At 38.7% G+C, this 19,204-nt stretch overlaps 1 protein-coding gene across 7 annotated transcripts in view; it reads right to left on the bottom strand.

Annotated features, from left to right (window-relative positions):
- LOC131066304 (vacuolar protein sorting 38) overlaps positions 1 to 19,204 on the bottom strand; it is a 93,718-nt gene that overhangs the window by 21,203 nt on the left and 53,311 nt on the right. For all 7 annotated transcript variants that reach the window (XR_009111648.2, XM_058001031.2, XM_058001030.2 and 4 more), the window contains 3 exons: positions 12,030 to 12,168; positions 11,758 to 11,924; positions 11,395 to 11,625 (listed from right to left, as the gene is read on the bottom strand). Coding sequence is in view for 6 of the 7 variants with exons in the window: in XM_058001031.2 (XP_057857014.1) it covers positions 11,395 to 11,625; positions 11,758 to 11,924; positions 12,030 to 12,168 (537 nt within the window). In the remaining variant the exon portion in view is untranslated. The remainder of the gene's footprint in view (positions 1 to 11,394; positions 11,626 to 11,757; positions 11,925 to 12,029; positions 12,169 to 19,204) is intronic.

A 19,204-nucleotide genomic window follows, 5' to 3' on the forward strand; every position in this document is an offset into this window, starting at 1 on the left:
CTTCAACAACGTAGAGAGCAACTTTCTTTTTTGAAAATTTGCTCAAACCAACTGCTTGAAACCAACTAATCTTCAGTGTTCAAATCATATTTAAAACATAGAGTTTGAATTGTTTAAATAGCCTGTTTTAACGCACTTTCAAGTTTTAAGCTATCTCGTCGTTCATCAATTTTATTGCTAACGTCTTCTTCTGACACTACTAACCCGTATTTTCGCATCAAAGTCACCTCATAATTCGTGTCCGAGTGTGCAGGATAAATGCCTAATCAGGTCAGGTGGCAGAATCTTCAAAGGCACCTGACGCACCAAGGGCATCACAGACTTTCAAAGCTGACATTCCCCGCAAGCTTGAAAAAATGAAATATCAGTATCAAGGGGTGATCGAGGAGTCAAGGGTCCAGAGTAATTGGGATAATGTTGGGGATACAGACCTTGGACATATAGACATCCAGAACTTCAGAGATAGAGTGTATGTTCCAAATGCATATGGCAAGCCCAAGCAGATGGTAGAAAGCGACATTGCACAAGCTGCTGGTTTCCCATCGGCAATACAGAATTATGAGCTTGTGGTCGAGGCTGCAAAGCATTATCAACCGGAAACCAGAATGGTGGTAGTGAAAGGAATGGTAATGGCTGATTTCACCCCTGAAGCTATTGGAGAGGCATTTGACATCCCTCTTCCTGAGGGCGCCACCGCAATGACCATAGATGAGGCCCACCTCGCTTTTGATATGAATCCTAGTAAGTGCAAAGTACTAATCAACGAAGAATGGTTTAAAGTAAGAAGAGACCCAAGCACTAGGATCGGCAAAAAGACCTACAGAAGCGAGTTCAATGAAGAGTACGGGGACATGGTTACACTGCTTAGACGGGTCATAGGGCTTCCCCACTCTAACCTATTTGAGGAGTGGATGTTTTATTTCATAGAGTAGGTCTTCAATGGGAAGGCTAAGTTTGATTGGGCTCAAATCATTAGCGACAACATTCACACGCAACTATTTGAGCTCGAGGAGAAGAAATACTTCACCATGACTTCCTACTTGGTCTATATGTTCGCTAGACATCAGCAGCTGCCAGGGTTGATCCGAAAAGGTGAAATTGGGAATGGGCCCAATCAGAGGAAGGTATATGACTGCTACCCCCAGTTGCATTATTATAACATAGCTCAAAGGGAGAAAAACAACATTGCTTATGCAATCGGTCAGTATGAGCACGTGAATGATGCATTCACAATGCGCATGGTTAGGATGATGCAGGGGGGATTACACATAAAGTTGTCAAAGCAGGCTACCCAATTGATATGGAAGTACGGAGCATGGTTCATCCAGTTCCCTCGCTTTTCCTACATCAAAATCTCCGGCTTTGAGGGAACAACATTCCGACTTCCCCGATAGCCGTCAGACAAAATGGTCCTTTTGGAAGTTGCAAGACAAGCGCACCCAGCAGGGCACATACTCAAAGAAAGGAAGCAATTAGGGTTCACATTCCCAATGGTCATAGGGAAGAATGATGTGTATTTCAAAAACTCTGTGTCGGCCGAGGAATCCTTTGATGAGTTAGCAACTTATTGCTTGCAAGAGCATCTCCCCAGGAAATACTTCGACCTCGCTGAGCTAGGAAAGAAGGCTTATTGCAGGCATTACAGGGGTAAGGCATCCATAGAGGACTACTGGGCTAACTGCCTAGATGACTTTGAGGTCCGTCGGCGAGAATACTCAAGGTTAAATGTTCAGCAAATGAGAGTTTCGAGTACCGCCAAGTCCCGGATCAGGTAGTTGATTATGGAGATTGCCTGCAGACCCAAGATTATGAGGTAGTCAAAGACCTCCCACCAACCATTAACTGGGCCCAAGACCCGATCACAGACTTCAAGGCCATCATGGAAGGTCCTAGAAGATATACGGATAGTTGGCTATACCAGCAGGTAGAAAGGTTAACCCATGAAGGGACCCGGTTCACCTATAATATGATGGGCAATCTTGATTCCCGTTCTTCAGAGGATGAGGGAGAATCAAGTGCCCCTAGAGAGGAAGAAGTGGAAAAGCCTGAGAAGAAAAGAAAGAAAGCAAAGGCCAACAGGGGAACCCGAACATCAAAGAGGACTAAGAGGAACCCCAGTCAATCACTTGAGGCCCATGTGCAGGAAAAGATCCCAATAAGAAGGCCCGAGGCTGCCACTTCGTCTAGGGACCCCAACTGGGATGATGATGTAGTTGAGCTTGATCATTTGTCTACCCCACCTTCACAGAAAGATCCAATTGCACCAAAGGCAAATGAACCACAAAAGACGAATGATCCGCAAAAGCAAAGTGAAAAAGAAATAGAGACACAGACCGTTAGTTTGGAGAGACCTAGAAATCGGGTCGAAGATGGAAAAATTGTGCTAGATGAGGAGACTGACAGACAAGAGCCCACGCAAGTGAGCAGACATGAGGCGCAGCAAGAAGAAGGCGATATCAAAGATAACACCGTGGTTGAGAGAGAAAAAGAGGAAGACAAAACCGAAGAACCCAATAGAACTGAGGAGCAACCATTATTAGAAGCTACACATCAGTTGCTTAGTGAGGTGGGAGAAAACTCAACTATAAGTAAAGGATCTGATACAGCGCTAATCCACCTTCTACATCCGATCAGCCATGGATAGGCAACGAGTCTGCTGAGACATCTAGAGGACAAGATGGGGAGCTCGTGGTTACATCAGGACAAACCATCCCTCATGACTGGTTGATAGCCCAGGCATAGGGGAAAGCAATTGTCAAACCGCCAATTAACCTGGAGGACATATTCTCTTGAATAGGATAATCACGGGCCAAAGGAAAGAAGAAGCCAAGAACCTACTCCAGGGTCACCAAGGACGAACAGAGGAATCGAACAATTCATATTGCTGCTCCACCCAAGGACAAACGAGCAGAACAGATCGCATTGGCTAATTATAGCATCACATCTATCTCGCTAGGGAAGGCGACCAAGGAACAGGAGAGAGAAGAGTTCAAGGACTCTATTCAAAACATACTTCGGCAGCTGGATGAGATGACTATTGAACGGGATGCATATCGAGCTTGTGCCCAGCAGGCCAAGGGATACATAGATCACTTGCTAAGGCCATTACAGCATGTTGTTGAGTCCCACATTCCCCCTTTGGCGTTGGCACAGAAAACTACAACTAAGTTCGAAGGAGTGTGTGACACTGCCAAAGCAGTTAGAGAATGGATCCGGAGCCTTAAGACAAGAGGGAAGAGAATCATCAAAGATGTCCGCGATGTAGCAATCAATATACAGTTAACCCGCGTGAAGATGGCGGAGGTACAGAGAGAGTGCTTCCAAATCCAACAAACGATTGATATAGCTCTACCCCTCATGAGAGCTCTCTTATGGACTCACGCTCAAATTCCCACGCTGCAGACAATCTTAGATCCCCATAATATCAGCACCTTTAAGGAATGGTATTGGATTGTTAACATGAAGAATGACATGGTGGACACCATCAAAAAAATTCAGGATGAGTGCAAGGAAGCCTTGTCTGGCATTGAGAATATCAGTGAAAATATCCTCAAGGCGTTGGTCACCGGCTAGAAAGATGACATGGAAAGTGATGATGTAGTGTCACAATGAAATGACAGGTTGAGGACTAATAAAACTACATACTCCACAGAGGACATAGAATTCGCCAGCAGGCTGCACGCAGATATACTGCGTTTTGAAGCTCATCAATCGGACTGGCACGAACCGCTGAGGGTAGTAGACATCCATCGAGAGGGCATTCAGTTCAAAGTGTGTAATCCTCCCATTCCTCTTAATAGGGAATTGTTCCCGGTTTGCATGAAGTTTCAAGAATATGTTCGAGCAGAGCACGCAGCAAACAGGGATATCTGGAAGATTACTTGCAAGGGGAAGTTGAATTTTTGGTAAAAGAGTTTACCTCAAGAAAAGAGAAAGTGCTTTCCTAGAGTTAGTTATTTCTTTCCAACTACCCAAGTTCATTGCAGATTCTGAGCTCCGTGCAAGTGCACTTTTTGGGTAGCAACTTTATGTTCGGTAGTTATTAGTTAGTTGGTAGTTGGTTGGGAGATATTTGTTCCTTATTAATAGGTATAGGAAGCCATGCCTTGGAGGATGAATCTGGGCCACTTGTAAGATTAAATCTAGGCCATTCATCCAATTTTGGAAATCTAATAAGGGATTGTTTTTCCCTCTTTTTGTAAGAAGTTCTAAGATTATTGCTGAAACTCTGGAGAATTTTATACAGATTTAATGGAAGTTAAAGTTTTCTTGATTTTATGTGAGTGCATGGTCTCCTTCACTATTTAATTTTCATGTCATGTATTTTGTTTTCAGATAGTATTTTCAGGTTAGTATTTGATAGAAACATTGGAGTTCATACCATTGAGGATTGACTGATTGTCACTACCCCTGAATGGTTAATCTGAACCCACTTATATGCTTAGTTCAGCTGTTAAATATCAAATGGATGGATGTAAAAGTTCTACATTTATGTTTAATAGCATGAAAATCTAACTCTCCTTGAAGATTGCATCAGGTTTTACATAATTGTGCTTTATTAGCTAGTAAAGTTGAATCTGGTTTTTGAAGGTTTCAGTCTATTTTCCTGAATATGCTGTCTTAGGTAGATTAATTAGCTGCTTTATCTCTCTTTTCCCCTCTTTTTTTCCCTTTTTTATCAAAAAGTTGAAGTCTGAAACAGCATCGTGTTAAAGAGAAATTCAATGAAGTCAAGACTCTAGAGTCTTAGGGAACCCATACAACCAAAACTGTTTTTATCTAACCATGTAAGTCCCCTTTGTGTTTCCAGCAAAACACATCAACCAACTGAATTATCCTGCAGTCATGAACTGACAGTTGGAACCTTGAGGTTGTCCCCGTTGATCAATCAAAAACAGCATTAGAGATCCCTTATTTCAAGAGAGGATAGAATACTCAGCAAAATACTCTATTCTACATTGGCCGGATAGAGTTGTAGCAATATGACTTTAGCCATGTCAACGGCCTTGAAAATGCATTTAGACTAGCAATCCAAGTTGGACAAATAACCAAAAGAGCATTGTGTGAATTAAAAGTCTGCAAAAGGTGTTTAATTACTTTAAAGAAATGGAAAAGAATGTTACTTTTTGATGATAAGTCTAATTCAATGGTTAAGATAAATCGAGAAAACTTTTAAGAGGTGATTAAAGAGAGCTTCAAAGGCCTCGAAGAAGCAGTTTAAACTATAAAACTGATAGATATGAAGGCAATGCATAAGAGAATTAAGGCACTGCCAAAGGAAGCTGTCGTGCCCCAGTCTAAGATCATGGCTGTAATAAATATCAGACCATAGTATTATATCAAACCCTTGGCGACAGATAAAAAAGAAAGCTTTTAAATTAAATTAAATATTTTTATTTTGGTTGGCCGACCTCCTTTGAGGTTAGCACCCAGTTCTGAGCAAGGTTTTGCAAATAATAACAAAATTTAATTAACCTTTTTCTAGCCAACTAATTTATAGCAAAGGTAGTGGTAAAATAAAGATAAAATAAGATAATTTATGTGGCTGACCCCCTTGGTTTGGGTGCCTATTTTTGGAGGCAAAAATTCAAATTATATAATAATATTTTCCCTCCCTTAGCTGACTTCATTGAAGAGGTATAACTGTTGGTAAAAGGGCATATTGAGGTGTATAAATAGGAGGTTGAATCGATCAGTTTATCATCAAATCGAATGGAATATCTCTTCCATTTTAGAGCGGAATAAAAGCAGAATTAAGAAGACAATCAGATCTGATATTATTAACAGAATCAGGCATACAGTAGTTTGATGGTATAACTGTGATTTGGGCAAAAACTAGGGCATTTACAAAAGAGGACATCAAAGAAGCAACATGTATCAGGATTTTATCTTTTTGATGGTGTTTTGAACTGAATTATGACCGTGCAATCCTAAACTTTCAGATAATGATTGTCATGTCTTTCCTTTGTGAAGGGCTTTCTGTATGTAGCATCTAGGACGTGAAATGTTTTATCTTCTGTAACATACAAGAACAAGAGAAATAAATATTGAGATTGAATGTAAGGTAGGGGCCTTTTGAACTTGCTTTTGGAGATCCAAACTTTTGGACAGCATTTTGATCCTTTAGAACAAGGATGTGAAGATCATGAAAGAGGGAAGCCTTTGTGGAAGTGAGTGAATGCAGCCTGCAAGAAAATCGACAGAAAAGTACATAAGTCGAGTTAGATGTGGAATGAATTTTCTTGTTACAATTGAGAATTGAGATAGGAGAAATGGTGTGCTTGAAATTGATAAAAATCAAAACTGGCTGGTGTTATATAAATTTGCCAAAGTATCTGATGTTATCAGTTTTTAAGAATGAATAAAGTATATCATTGTTTCCATCATAAACATATGTATGTTAAGGTTCCACTTAAAACTTTGATTGGATGAGAGGTTGATGGTTGTTCCATTGGACCATTGATTTGTACAATAACTCTCAAATAGGATCCATGTCCTCTTCCTTTCATTGACCTTAAACTCTCCTTGATTAGAATGCATCTGAAAATTTATATTGACCCAGCAGGATGGCAGGATCACTGCTCTGATACCAATTGTAATTTTCCTTTTTGCGATATTCCTGATTTTTGCCTTATAACAATAATATTTACTCAAAATGATAATAGATTTGTCAAAGATTATGAATTTATAATAATGTTCAGATCAATAAATCATAGCATTATTCTCAAAATCAATCATATTGTGAATTCTTTGGAAATGCTTATAAATCTGCTGAATTAGAGGTTTCGTCCCTAACTCAACAGTGGCAATATCAAGGGTTTTTGTCCTTAAATTGCCAAGAGCATGAAAAGGTTTCCGTCCTTCCAACTCTTAGTCCATCTTGATCAAGATTAGGGTTTTCATCCAAACCCAATAAGAGCAATGAGGGTTTTTGTCCTTATCCTCTCATGAACTTTGCAGGGATTTCAATTTTCATCCTTCCTATTTGCAAGACACTTCCTCAAATTCAAAACTGATTGCTTAAAGTATCTGCTAGATTATTGCTGGTTGCTTTAGCTGATTGATATTTCTTGATGGATTGAAAAGTCAATGTTCGAATGATGCTTGAATATTTTTATGCTAGAATGATTTGATGCCTGAATGATTTCTTGAATGATTGATGCTTGAATTGATATGCTGATTCGATTGCTTTCATGGATCGATCTCCATATATATAAATCTTCTTTATGGAATAGTAACACCCTTTCACACGCTATCGCTACTCTTGAAAATATAATTTAATTTTCTTGCAAAGTTACATAAAATTCTATTCCCAATTGATTGTTTTAATGATGTTTCCTTTTATGAATTGATGATTTATTCCATGATTCTCTCAAAGAAATGATTTGCCCTTTATATCCATTTCAACTACCCTTCACAAGTAATGAGTCACCACCCTTCTTCGATTAATTGCTTCATGTCCTCTTCTCATAGAATGATCTCTCCTTTATACCCTAGTCCTTCAATTTGTCATAACTCTTTCTTTCATGCCTTTTGACAATTCATTAAACTCAATTAAATTTTAATTATATTTAAGATTTTTTTAATTTATTATTATTATTATTATTATTATTAAATCCCATTTCAAAAAGGAGACATTACAAGATACCCATAACATTCTACACAATGAAGCACACTCTACTAACGACTCTATAATATCCTATGAGACACTCTTAAAAGGGTACCGAGGGCCCCACTCCCACTGATTATTTCTCTTTCTACTGATCTGACAGACCTAGGAAGGATCAAAACAGCATTCTTTAGAAGACTCACTCAGCATTTCGAATAACTTGCAATTATAGGGTTTTGACTAGTTTTCATAGTACTCTTTTAGCTTTCACTGTTTGATCTTATCTGCTGCACTTGTAATTTGGTATAGACAAAAAGGTTTAAATGTTTTTGACCTCCAATATTGTGACCCAATTAGGTTTGTTCTCTTTTGGTTGGTTTCCATAATTGTGCTCTATTGCATTATTGGTTGTGAACATGTCTTAATTTAACAATTTTGTATTGGCCAAAAAAGGGGGCTGTGGTTCACTATTGGATTCAATAGAGTTCATGGAGTCCACAAGTGTTCGTCTTCAACAATGGTCTGCCACATTCATATGATGTGAATAAAAGGGATGAGGCTCCATGAAAGATTTGGACGACAATGCTGGAGTAGATAACCGACAACCCTTACATCTGAGCTGATGGAAGTTTGTGCATGCAATAAACATGTTTAACTTCCTATTAAAAATCCTTGTATTTGATTCCTTATTAAAAAATAATATCACTAAACTAGACCAAGAAGTTCACCAGGTCTACCTACTTTCAACTAGCCAAAAATACTTTGATGACTTGTGTTCCCTAGGGATACGTCCCTGGCATTTTTTGACATGTCCTCATACCAGTAGCATACCAGGGAAATGGGTAGGCCTCAGAAATGCCCCACCACCACTTCGTGTCAAACAAAAATTAGGCCTTGATGTCCTGAAAATACAAGGACTTCACGGGGATGACTGGGGATGTGAATGATGCCCCATGACTGTCTCGAGGACAGCCAGCCGCCCCCTTGCAGTTGCACTCATTTTTTTTTAAAAAGGCCCAAATGAATTAAAAAATATTTTGTTGTTCTTTTGTGGGCCCCCAAGCCACTCTCAGCCCTAAATGAGAGATTTTGGTCTGCAAAACAACAAATTTTTGAGCTCCTTCATAGCATATCACAGTTGCATGTTGTTAGGGTTGACTTTGCAAGATTTGAAAGCACTTTCCAGTGTCATGTCCCCTAATATTTTATTGACGAAAGTATAAAAATATATTAATTATTTTATATAAATTCTCCCATTCATTTATATAAATTATTAATATTTACAAGAATGTCTTTATTTACATGTATTTGTTTTACACCGTAATTAACTTACTATTACGGGATTTTTAACGGGATGATTTATAACCAACGGATGATAATATAAAAGAATGGGCAGCAGCATCCGTGAGGGGCACAGAAGATTTTATTAAAAAGGAAACCTGGAAGAGAAGTTTGGATATCTACGCGATATCAACTCTTGTTGAATAGTTCCTTTCGCCAGCCAATACTGGCCTATCGGAACCGAAGAGTAAAGCCACATAGTAGTTTAGTGGCGTGAATATTGGTAGAGAGCACAGCGACGTGAGTACCAAACGAAAGGAAGTTAACGGCAGAGTGGTGGGAATAGTGACGGGTTGAGAGAACATGTAGATGACATTTCTATTCCTACAGTCTTGACCCAACATTGGGTGTAGCCATGGAAGACGCAGCAGCCACACGAAGTATAGAAGTAATTGTTCATTGCAGGAAACCCGATATCGGGTATAATACACACTACGTAGTTCCCTTTCCCAGCAGTCACGGAAGAAGATTCCATTGCAAAGTGTATGATTCCATTGCAGAGTGTATGCGTTCCGGCAGAACTGGGAATGAAGTAAAGACCGTCAATGATTACGGTGGATTCCCGGTGGTCACAGCATGTACAATGGGCAAGGAATCACATGTCATAACAGTATCGCAGTGATTTGGTATCAGATAGCAATACGGAAGGAATGGTGGTGTACAAACCAAATGCAAATTGAATATTATATAAGCTTCGTCCATTCTGATCAGCGTGAATGTTTAACCCGCAGTCAGGTGCACTATAACTCAAACTTTACCTTTGTTTTGTTAAGAAGGAATTGATCTTTCTGTTTACAGTGAATGTCCCAGTTATTATATGTAACGTTGATTTCTGGAATCAATAAAATACCAAATAAGTGAATGCTGTATAAGATGTCGTATCCACCATTGGTTTTACTGCACAAACAAGTTTCTACTATGTCATGCCTGGTTATAAATTGATTGTTAACAGAATCTAGTTAGGAATTTTACAGTGGTATCAAAGCGTTTTGTATCCTGCCAGCCTGTAGGGTATTGAAACTTCATGAAAACTTAATGCACAATTGAGTATGCACCAGGGAAATTATAATTTCCGAAGTACTAGGGCCCGTCAAAACAGATTTCCCAACTCTCCTTTAGCGCAAAATAGTTCATCTATTCCATTTGAAATTGAAGATAGCCACACAGAAACAGACGAGGAATTTATTTTTGAAACCAACATGGGAGATCCGGATAACAATAGGGATCTATTGGCTGCATTGATCAGAAGTCAGCAAGATATGCAAGATAATGTTAATAGAATGACCAACTTGATGACCCAGTTTATGGCTAATAATATAAATCAGCACCACAATAATGGAAGACAGAATAATCAACATCAAAATAATGGGGGAAACAATGGGGGTAGAGATGAACAGTCAGTTAATAATCAGCCAGAAAGAACAAGAACAGCTAGACCATTTATGCCTATATTTACTGCTAGAAACCAGCCACCTGAAAATGAACCTACAATAAGAGAAATACAGGAAGAAATACATCAGGACTGGTTAGGTTCCGGTGAAGAATTCAGATCATCAATGACATTTAGAGAATATTTAGATGTCAGAATGAAACATAGGCCAAGAGGACAGCGAGGAAATAACAGTGAATTACAAAGAAAAATTGGGAAAATGTCCATTCCTTATTTTGATGGTTTAGGTAAGACAACTGCTCGGGCTTGGGTGCAAAAATTAGATAAAATAGTAGGGTTTTCAAAATAAAATCAAGCAAAACAATACCTAGAATTGCAAGCTCCATTTGTACCTCTCAAGATGTTGCAGTCACAAAATTGCAGGTTTGCAACATATAATAATAATGTTTTCAGTCATTGAGGCAGCCATCTTTTCAAACTCTATACAAAGTCAGGAATTTGTTCTCACTTGTGTCAACAACTACAATCCCAAGACAACGGAGATACGCTCATTGATTGCGAAAATTCTTTGCAAGCTCATGCATAGCAGCATAATTTTTATGTTTTTGTCTTTTTGTATGAAAATTTACAGCCTTCAAATATTTTCTTGTAAAAGTCATGTATTAAGGATTTATAATGCATATGATGAATGCCTTATAAATGTTATCATATAAATATTTGAAACTTTCCCTTTGTTAATAGCCATCCCCTTTCCCATCCCCTAAAATGGCCTCCAAAACATCCATCCCCAAAACATGTTCCCGTCCCCTGCCATCCCTATCCTGGAAACTTGGTGGAACATAGCTTTGACCTTATTGTATGACCACCTATAGCCAAAATGTTAGACATACATTTAATTGATATCACTCCATCAACACTTCAAAGTAATGTATCAGATTCCCTTAGAGCTAAACTGGCATCAGTGACAGTTACAACAGTTCATTTGGTCAAAGTCAACATCTTTGCTATCTAGCTAAGTCTAATGACCAATTCACAATAGTTTAAAAGAACATACCTTGTTCAGCAGGAAAACTGCATATGCCGATCTGGTGGGTTCTTGGCCCTCTGAAAATAGTGGAAATTCAACAACATGCTTCTGTAAAAAATCCATCCCTAAAGTTCCTTCCTGTTCATTTATTGATGGCTCTACCAGAGACGCATAATCTTGAATATATGAGCGCGAACCTCCTAACCTCAACGGATATCGAAGAGGGATATCTAAATATGATGCAATCAATTTAATAATCTGCAAAGCCCCCAATAATAGCAATAAATCAACAATAACTAGATTCCACAACAATTCAATGAGAATTTCCACGATCTGCAAAAAACTCAAATATAGAGAATGTAATATGAAGAGAGTATCAATTTCTCTCACGTGGGCAACATATCCAAGAGCTGTTGCAGAGCTTTGAAATTCCTGCTTATCATTGAAGAAGCCCAGCTTTTTTAGTGGTGGTCCAAACAACTGCAAGCCTCCAATGGTCAAGGATTCTACAGGTGAATCAGTGCAGGTTGAGACTGGAGATGATCCAGAACCTTCACCTGAAACAACAAGCAATCTAAGTTATAGACGCAAATCTATGCCTTGAACAGTGACATTCCAAGATGAGACTTTTGCAGAACCTAAATAAGAATCAACATGACAACCTGATTTAGGTTCTGCACCACGAGCTATAGGGTAAAGAGATGAAACTTGGGTAACCATTAACTGCTGCCTTGTCAACAGCATTTTCTTCAAATGCCAAAGTTGACCATTACCCCCTTCTGCCAGCAATTTGTTAGCTTCCTGTTCATTACAACCAAAATAGTCAGTTACCAAGACCTGCAAGATTTAAAATAGTATTGTAATGCTCCTCATTATTTTAACAATTAACTAAAATACCATGGTATATTATTTTGTAAAGGCACAGTCTGGGATAGTCCAATCCTTGTGGCATAGAAGAACCAATACTATATTTTCTGATGTTATTTCATATGCATAACTCCATGTGATAATTCATAAAAATTTGGCTCCAGGAAAAGTAAATGAATGTCCTGTTTAAGTTAAGGAAGGAATGTCCTGTGAGCCCTGGTCTAAAAGTAAGGTTGAGCAATTTGCATGATTAAAGCCTACTTCCAACTTTCCGTGGGAATGCAACCTATGTTCTTAATGTGGATTACTCCAGATGCATTTCAGAAAAATATATACCCCCTTGGACATAAAATTCCAGTCAGTATTGGTTGCACACTTGACATAATCAATTTGTTTCTTTTCATTAGTTGCAAACACTCAAACTTGTTATACATTAAATAGGATTGCATGCGAGTGTTAGCAATTTGCTACACTAAAAGGTTTATAAAAATCAATTAAGAACTTTTCCTATGTATAAGTTTCAAATTTCATTCAAAATGACTGCCCAATCCTGACATTAAGAGATTTTCATAAAAAAATTGTTCTATAGAACTGTTTAAGTGGATCAATGTCACCCTCATGTTTGTAATCTGAAATTTCAGGTTCCATTGAAGAAATTTTAAAGGTATGTTCAAAACAATGTCGTTATAAGTTGCTCACTTTCAGTAATTGATTTGTTTCCCCTCCTGTTTGTGCTGAGTTTCTCCACCTGTTATGTGGACATTACTTCACACAGATTCCATCTTCCAACTTATGTTTTAGATGTTTTATCCCAGCCAAGTCTATTCAATGGTATTTGTGAGTCTTAAGACATGCACACTTCAATATCTGAAGCTTTTAAATCAGAGCTGAAGATGGTACAAGCTCTTCATGTTTAACAGTACAAGAAACTAGATCTGGCTATCATCAAAAGTCAGAAACATCACAGTTCACATATGTTCAGATTTAAACCCAGAAAAGGTGATGGGTCATGCTAATACATGCAGAAACAGATGTACAAAAATCTATGGATACATCATCACACGATCCAAAGGTAAAACAATGTAAGGGATGATTATGCTTATGGGATTAGTTCAAGTAACAAATAAAAGCCTATATTATGCATGAGCATAATTCAAAGAAGGCCCTATTTTGAATTGAAATCAAAGTTGTATGGCACCTTGATAAATGGTCATCAGAGTGCAAAATGCAAAAATGGCTAAGATCGATCCAAGCAATCAAAAAAGTGTTAACTAGGTGGAATGAAAGAATTTGCGTTAGCATTTCATTTACACATTGACAAAACATGGAGAAAGTGTAAATGGAATTCAATTACTGATGCTTAAAAAGGGAAATAAAAACTCAGCAAAATTTGGGAAGCTAAAAATCAATGCAATATTCATAAAATAATGAAAAAACTGATTTTTTTAATTTCATGTCAATATAGCAGGTAGAGACCAAGCAAACATAAATAGATTAAAAACTGTTCCAGTAATTTTTTAAAATGTGCAGGTTAAAAAACTAGTTTATTTTCAAATAAAAAGGTTTATTAAAACAAAGGGCTGGCCCTAAAATAATAGGTTATAAATGGAGTAAGGCCTATTATTTTAGGGGCAGCCCTATGTTCTTTAGCTGAAACCCTCATATGAATGTAAATTAGAAAAGAAACATCGTTAGGGTTTTAAATTAGCTTCTAAAATAAATATACTCTACGTAAAAATTTAAATAAACAAAATGACTTAATGCTAGCACTAAACTGAATAACTTAAATATATATGTGCACTAAATTCTTCAGCCTCTATAAAAAATATATGCATATATCAAAAAATTGCAGGAAAACTTGGAGGGAAATGGTGGACCGGAGCGGTAGGTCAGGGTTCAGGAAACATGAGGGTTTCCTCTATAGAGGCGGTGCAGGATCTAGATGGCCTTTCGGCAGGAGCGTTAACAATGGCTGGAACAATGGCTTTCGGAAGCAGAATAACCAAAAAAGATGGACATGGAAGGCTCCGGTGACTTCTAAAGGGTGGAACAATTTTGGGGATCGTGGTGTTAGCTCTTCAAGGGCTCATAAAACTGGGGGATTTGGTGGTTTTCGGGATCTCTACTCTGGCCCGAAAGTGGATTTTAGAACGGTCCAGGAGAAGTTTTGGCAGCCAAAACCCTCCTCTGAGGCAGCAAAGGTGTTAGAGGTAAACCCAAACGCCGAATATAGTAGAGTCCTTTCTGTAGAACTAGCAAATGAAGCATGGAGGGATTCGATTAGTTTTATGTTTGATAAAGCCCTTTTTGTAATATGGGGAGGTGCTTGGCCGGCTTTTTCCAAGTTTAGGGACTGGTGTAATAAAAACTGGGGGGAAGGTGTGGGTCTCAAAACCCTAGGTAATGGTTACTATCAAGTTGTATGCCCAACAGCTCAAGATAGAGACTAGATAATAGAGAATGGGCCATAAAGGACTCACCATTTCAGCCTGGAAACCTAACTTCAACCCCTATGAGGCTTTGGTGGAAACTGTCCTCATTTGGATAAAACTGCCTGGTCTCCCTCAGGAATATAAGGATCTGGAAACATTAAAACAAATAGGATGCAAACTGGGTGAGTTTGTGATGGCAGAAGAACATGTCGATTCCTCTTATTATAGCATGGTCTCTAGGCTGTGTATCAATTGGCAGCCAATCCAAAATCTCCCTGGCACCTTAGAGATCAAAACAAGGTCGAGGTTTTGGAAACAAAAAATACTTTTGGAGGAAAAGATGGAATCTTGTTCCAAATGCACTACCAAAATTCATCCTTTGGGTTTCTGTAAAAAAGATGAAAAAGGCAAATTTGTAATGCAGAATCAGCTAGTGGAGGAAATCATTCGGCTGTCAGGGGGTAACCATTGGGAACAACACTGGAATGAAAAGGACTGGGCAATTCATTCAATTCATTATTCTTCAAAATGTGGAAATGATTCAGTATATGACATCAAGATGGAAAATTTTGAATCACAAAAGGATGCTATTGATGAATCTTTTGTTAATGAATCACACTCCTTTGGTTTAACTAGTAGCGAATCTTGGATGCTGGATAAAGATGTGTCCCTTTCTTTGAATAGATCTGGTTTTGTAGTAACTCCTCAGGGAAGGAGTGCGAAGGATGCCTTGTGGAGTCCGGAGGAGACCAGCTCAGAGGGTAGGAGATATTTACAAAGGGAAATCATTGAAAATCAGGAAGTAGAAAAAATCCCTACAATACCGGAATGTAAAATTTTTTGCCAGGGTGTATCCCATGTGGAGGAAAAGGATGCACCCTCAACAATATTGGTGAAACCTGCGGAGGATCTTACTAATAAGATTCAACAAGAGACCAGTATGGTCCTAGACCCAGAAAGTTTTCAGATCGTTTCAAAAATACAGATTGATAATCCCGATCCTAATTTGGAGGAACCAGTTTTTAAGGACATTCAAATATCCCCGATAAGAAATCTGGAAAGTTCTTTTGAAGGAGTAAAGGACAGAGGAGGTGATCTCCTAGATTCAAAATATGAGGGCGAGTCATCCTTCTCGCAGGATGAAGACGAACTGGGATTTTCAGCTCTTGCAGGAACCCAAGATAAGTGTACATTGGCGATGACACTATCACTCCAAACAAAAGCTAAGGTGGGAGAGAAAAAGAAAAGGGGTGCCAAATCTAACAAGGCCAAGTTGGAGATGGCGGGCAATGCAGAAGGCCAAAGCAAATTGAGATCGAGAAAAGGTTATTCCTTTTCTCGGGAGCAATGAGGACCCTATCGTGGAAAGTCAGGGGCTGCAATGCCCCTGACAAGATCCACTTGATCAAAAGGTTTCTTGATCAAGTGAGACCGGACATTGTTTTTTTGCAAGAAACAAAGATCAAAGAAGAGGATTTTGGTGTTTTTTCTAGGAAGTTTCAATCTTGGAAATTTAGTCTTGTGTGAGCTCAAGGTGCTTCTGGAGGCCTTGCTGCTCTTTGGTGGGATTCGGTTGTTGAAGTGGATGTCATTAGGACAAACAAATGGTGGCAGTGGCTGAAGATGATCGAAGCAGTTACACACCAGCTTTTTCCTTATCAATATTTATGGGCCAAACAATTCAAATTTGAAATTGCAGCTATGGTCTGAGTTATAAGACATTCTAAGGAATGATAGGGAAAACTTGTTCATTCTTGGTGGAGACTTTAATGCTCTACTTCGCCCTTCAGACAAGATGGGTGGTGTGGGTTGGAATAGACAGAGTCATAGAGACTTTAGTGCATTTGTCATGGATTTTGGGCTGCTTGAAATTCCCTTTAGGACGGGGGATTTCACCTGAACTAATAGGAGGAGTGGTTTTCTGAACATATCTAAGCGGTTAGATAGGTTTTTTATTGTTGGGGATTGGTCAGAAAATCGCTGGAATTGTGTTGCTGAAATTCTACCTATAACAGGCTCAGATCATTATCCAATTTGCCTCAGAATTCAAGATGACAGTGCTCCGAAGAGATGCCCTTTTAAATTTGAAGCAATGTGGCTACAGGATAGCCAAATCAGAAATTTAGTGGAGCAGTGGTGGCGGCATATCCCGGAAAGATCAAGTAACAAAGCCTTTATTTTTTTCAAAAAGCTACAGTTTTTAAAGGAGCAATTCAAGAAATGGAATAGAGAATCCTTTTGTAATATTTTCAATGAAAAGTTAGGGATTGAAGAAGAGTTAAAAACACTTCATGAGCAAATCATTAGTCAGGGAATGGATGAAGATGCTTTTAATAAAGAAAAAATTTTAAACAAACGCTACTTGGAGGTTTTAGCTAGAGGAAATGTTTTGGAGACAAAAGTCCAGGGAAACATGGTCGAAGGATGGAGACAGAAACACAAAATTCTACCACACTTCAGTAAAGGATCAGAGGACTCAGAACAAGATTTTTTCTATAAAGAACAAAGAAGGGGTGACTGTTTCAGATTTAAATCAGATCAACTTGGAGGCGGTTAAACATTTTTCAAATATTTTTAATGGTGAAGTGAACCCTGGAGGAGATATGCATCAGATTTCGGAGGTCATTCCTTCATGTGTCAAGGAAGAACCAAACCAAATGTTAATGGACCCGGTGTCTTTGGAGGAGGTGAAAAGAGTTGTTTTTGGGCTAGGATCAGACAAATCCCCAAGGTCGAATGGCTTCCCTGCCCTATTCTATCAAAAATTTTGGGACATTCTTGCAAATGATATCTTGGATGTGGTGGAGGAATCAAGGAAAGGGGGCTTTGTTTTAAAAGATTTCAATAACACTTTTATTGCCTTGATTCCAAAGGTGGACGACAAATCCTTCGATGATTTTCGTCCGATCTCTTTATGTAACACCATATATAAGGTGATATCCAAAGTAATAGCGAATAGATTAAAACTAGTTCTGGAATTGGTAATATCAAGTGAACAAAGTGGATTTGCCCCTTGTAGATCTATTTATGAAGGTATCATTCTTGCACATGAAGTTGTTCACTCTATTCGGACGGCAAGGACAGAAAAGATTATGGTTAAGGTGGATATAAGGAAAGCTTATGATGAGGTAAACAGGGACTTTCTTATACAAGTCCTCTCAAAATTTGGTTTCAATAAGGAATGGATTGCATGGGTGCAAAGTTGCATCAGCTCCCCTCAATTTTCTATTATTGTAAATGGTGGCCCTCAAGGTTTTTTTGAGTCTAAGAAAGGCATTCGGCAAGGTGATCCTCTCTCCCCCTTTCTGTTCATTATAATGGCAGAGATTCTTGGGAGGCTTATTTCCAAGAAGTGGGAAGAAGGGTTATGGAAAGGTGTTCAAATTGCAGAAGGTGTGAATCCCCTAACCCACCTGCAATTTGCAGATGACACTTTCTTGGCGGGTGATGTGTCAGCGAGGGAAGCTCGAGTTATTAAGGGGAATTTGGATGTCTATGAAAAGGCTTCAGGACAGCGGGTTAATTGGTACAAATCTAAAATTTTCTTTTTTAACACCAAACCGTGTAAACAGAGGGAGATTTGTAGAATTTTGGGCATGAAGGTGGGAGTCCTTTGTAGTAAATACTTAGGCATCCCTTTCTTTGGTGGTGTGAATAAGTCTGACTTATGGAAAAATCTGATTGATTGTTGTCTAAATAAAATGGATGGATGGAAAAGTAGATGGCTTACTTCAGCTGGAAGGATTCTAATGTTAAGATCAGTTGTATCTGCAATTCCAATCTTCTCAATGATGTGTTTAAAGGTCCCGACAAAGGTGATCAGTGTGATTCAACAAAGGATGAAAAAATTCTTTTGGAATGGAGCAAATGATCAAGATAAAATCCCTTTATTGGCATGGGATAAAGTTTGTCAAGCAAAGTTTAAGGGCGATGCAGGTTTGAGAGATTGGCACAAGATGAATATAGCTCTAGTGGCTAAGTTGGTTTGGAATATCTATACTAATCCAGACCATATGTGGGTGAAAGTGTTGCGAGCTAAGTATTTGGACTCTTTAGAAGATCATAGAATTTTCACTATTTGTAACCCCCCTAAAGGGTCGACTATATGGAATTTCATAGTTAGTTGCAGAGGGGTGGTCACTGACCATCTAACTTGGCAAATTGGTAAAGGATCGAAAGCCATCAAAGATATTGGAGATTTCTTTGCAATTAAGGATTACCTAGTGCCTATTTGGGGTGATCGTGTAAAAGACTATATGATGGCTATAGATGGGGACTTTAGAAAGGAATGGGTGTGGAAGGATTTGTCGACAACAAGTCTCTCAGCTCAGTCTCAGCGGAGTCTCATGGATGTTCTGGATCAGAGGAAGATTTTTCTCACAGGATCAGAAGACAGGGTGATTTGGTGTGGTGCTCGGGATGGGAACTATTCAGTCAAACTAGGTTATCAATTTCTGGAAGGCATGGAGGAGGTTCACTCAAAGTTCTGGGATTTATGTTGGAGCAAAGAGTGCCTTCCGAAAGCTGGCGCTTTTGCA

This window comes from Cryptomeria japonica, chromosome 8 (genome assembly GCF_030272615.1).
Source record: "Cryptomeria japonica chromosome 8, Sugi_1.0, whole genome shotgun sequence".
In the NCBI taxonomy this organism is placed as follows: domain Eukaryota; kingdom Viridiplantae; phylum Streptophyta; class Pinopsida; order Cupressales; family Cupressaceae; genus Cryptomeria; species Cryptomeria japonica.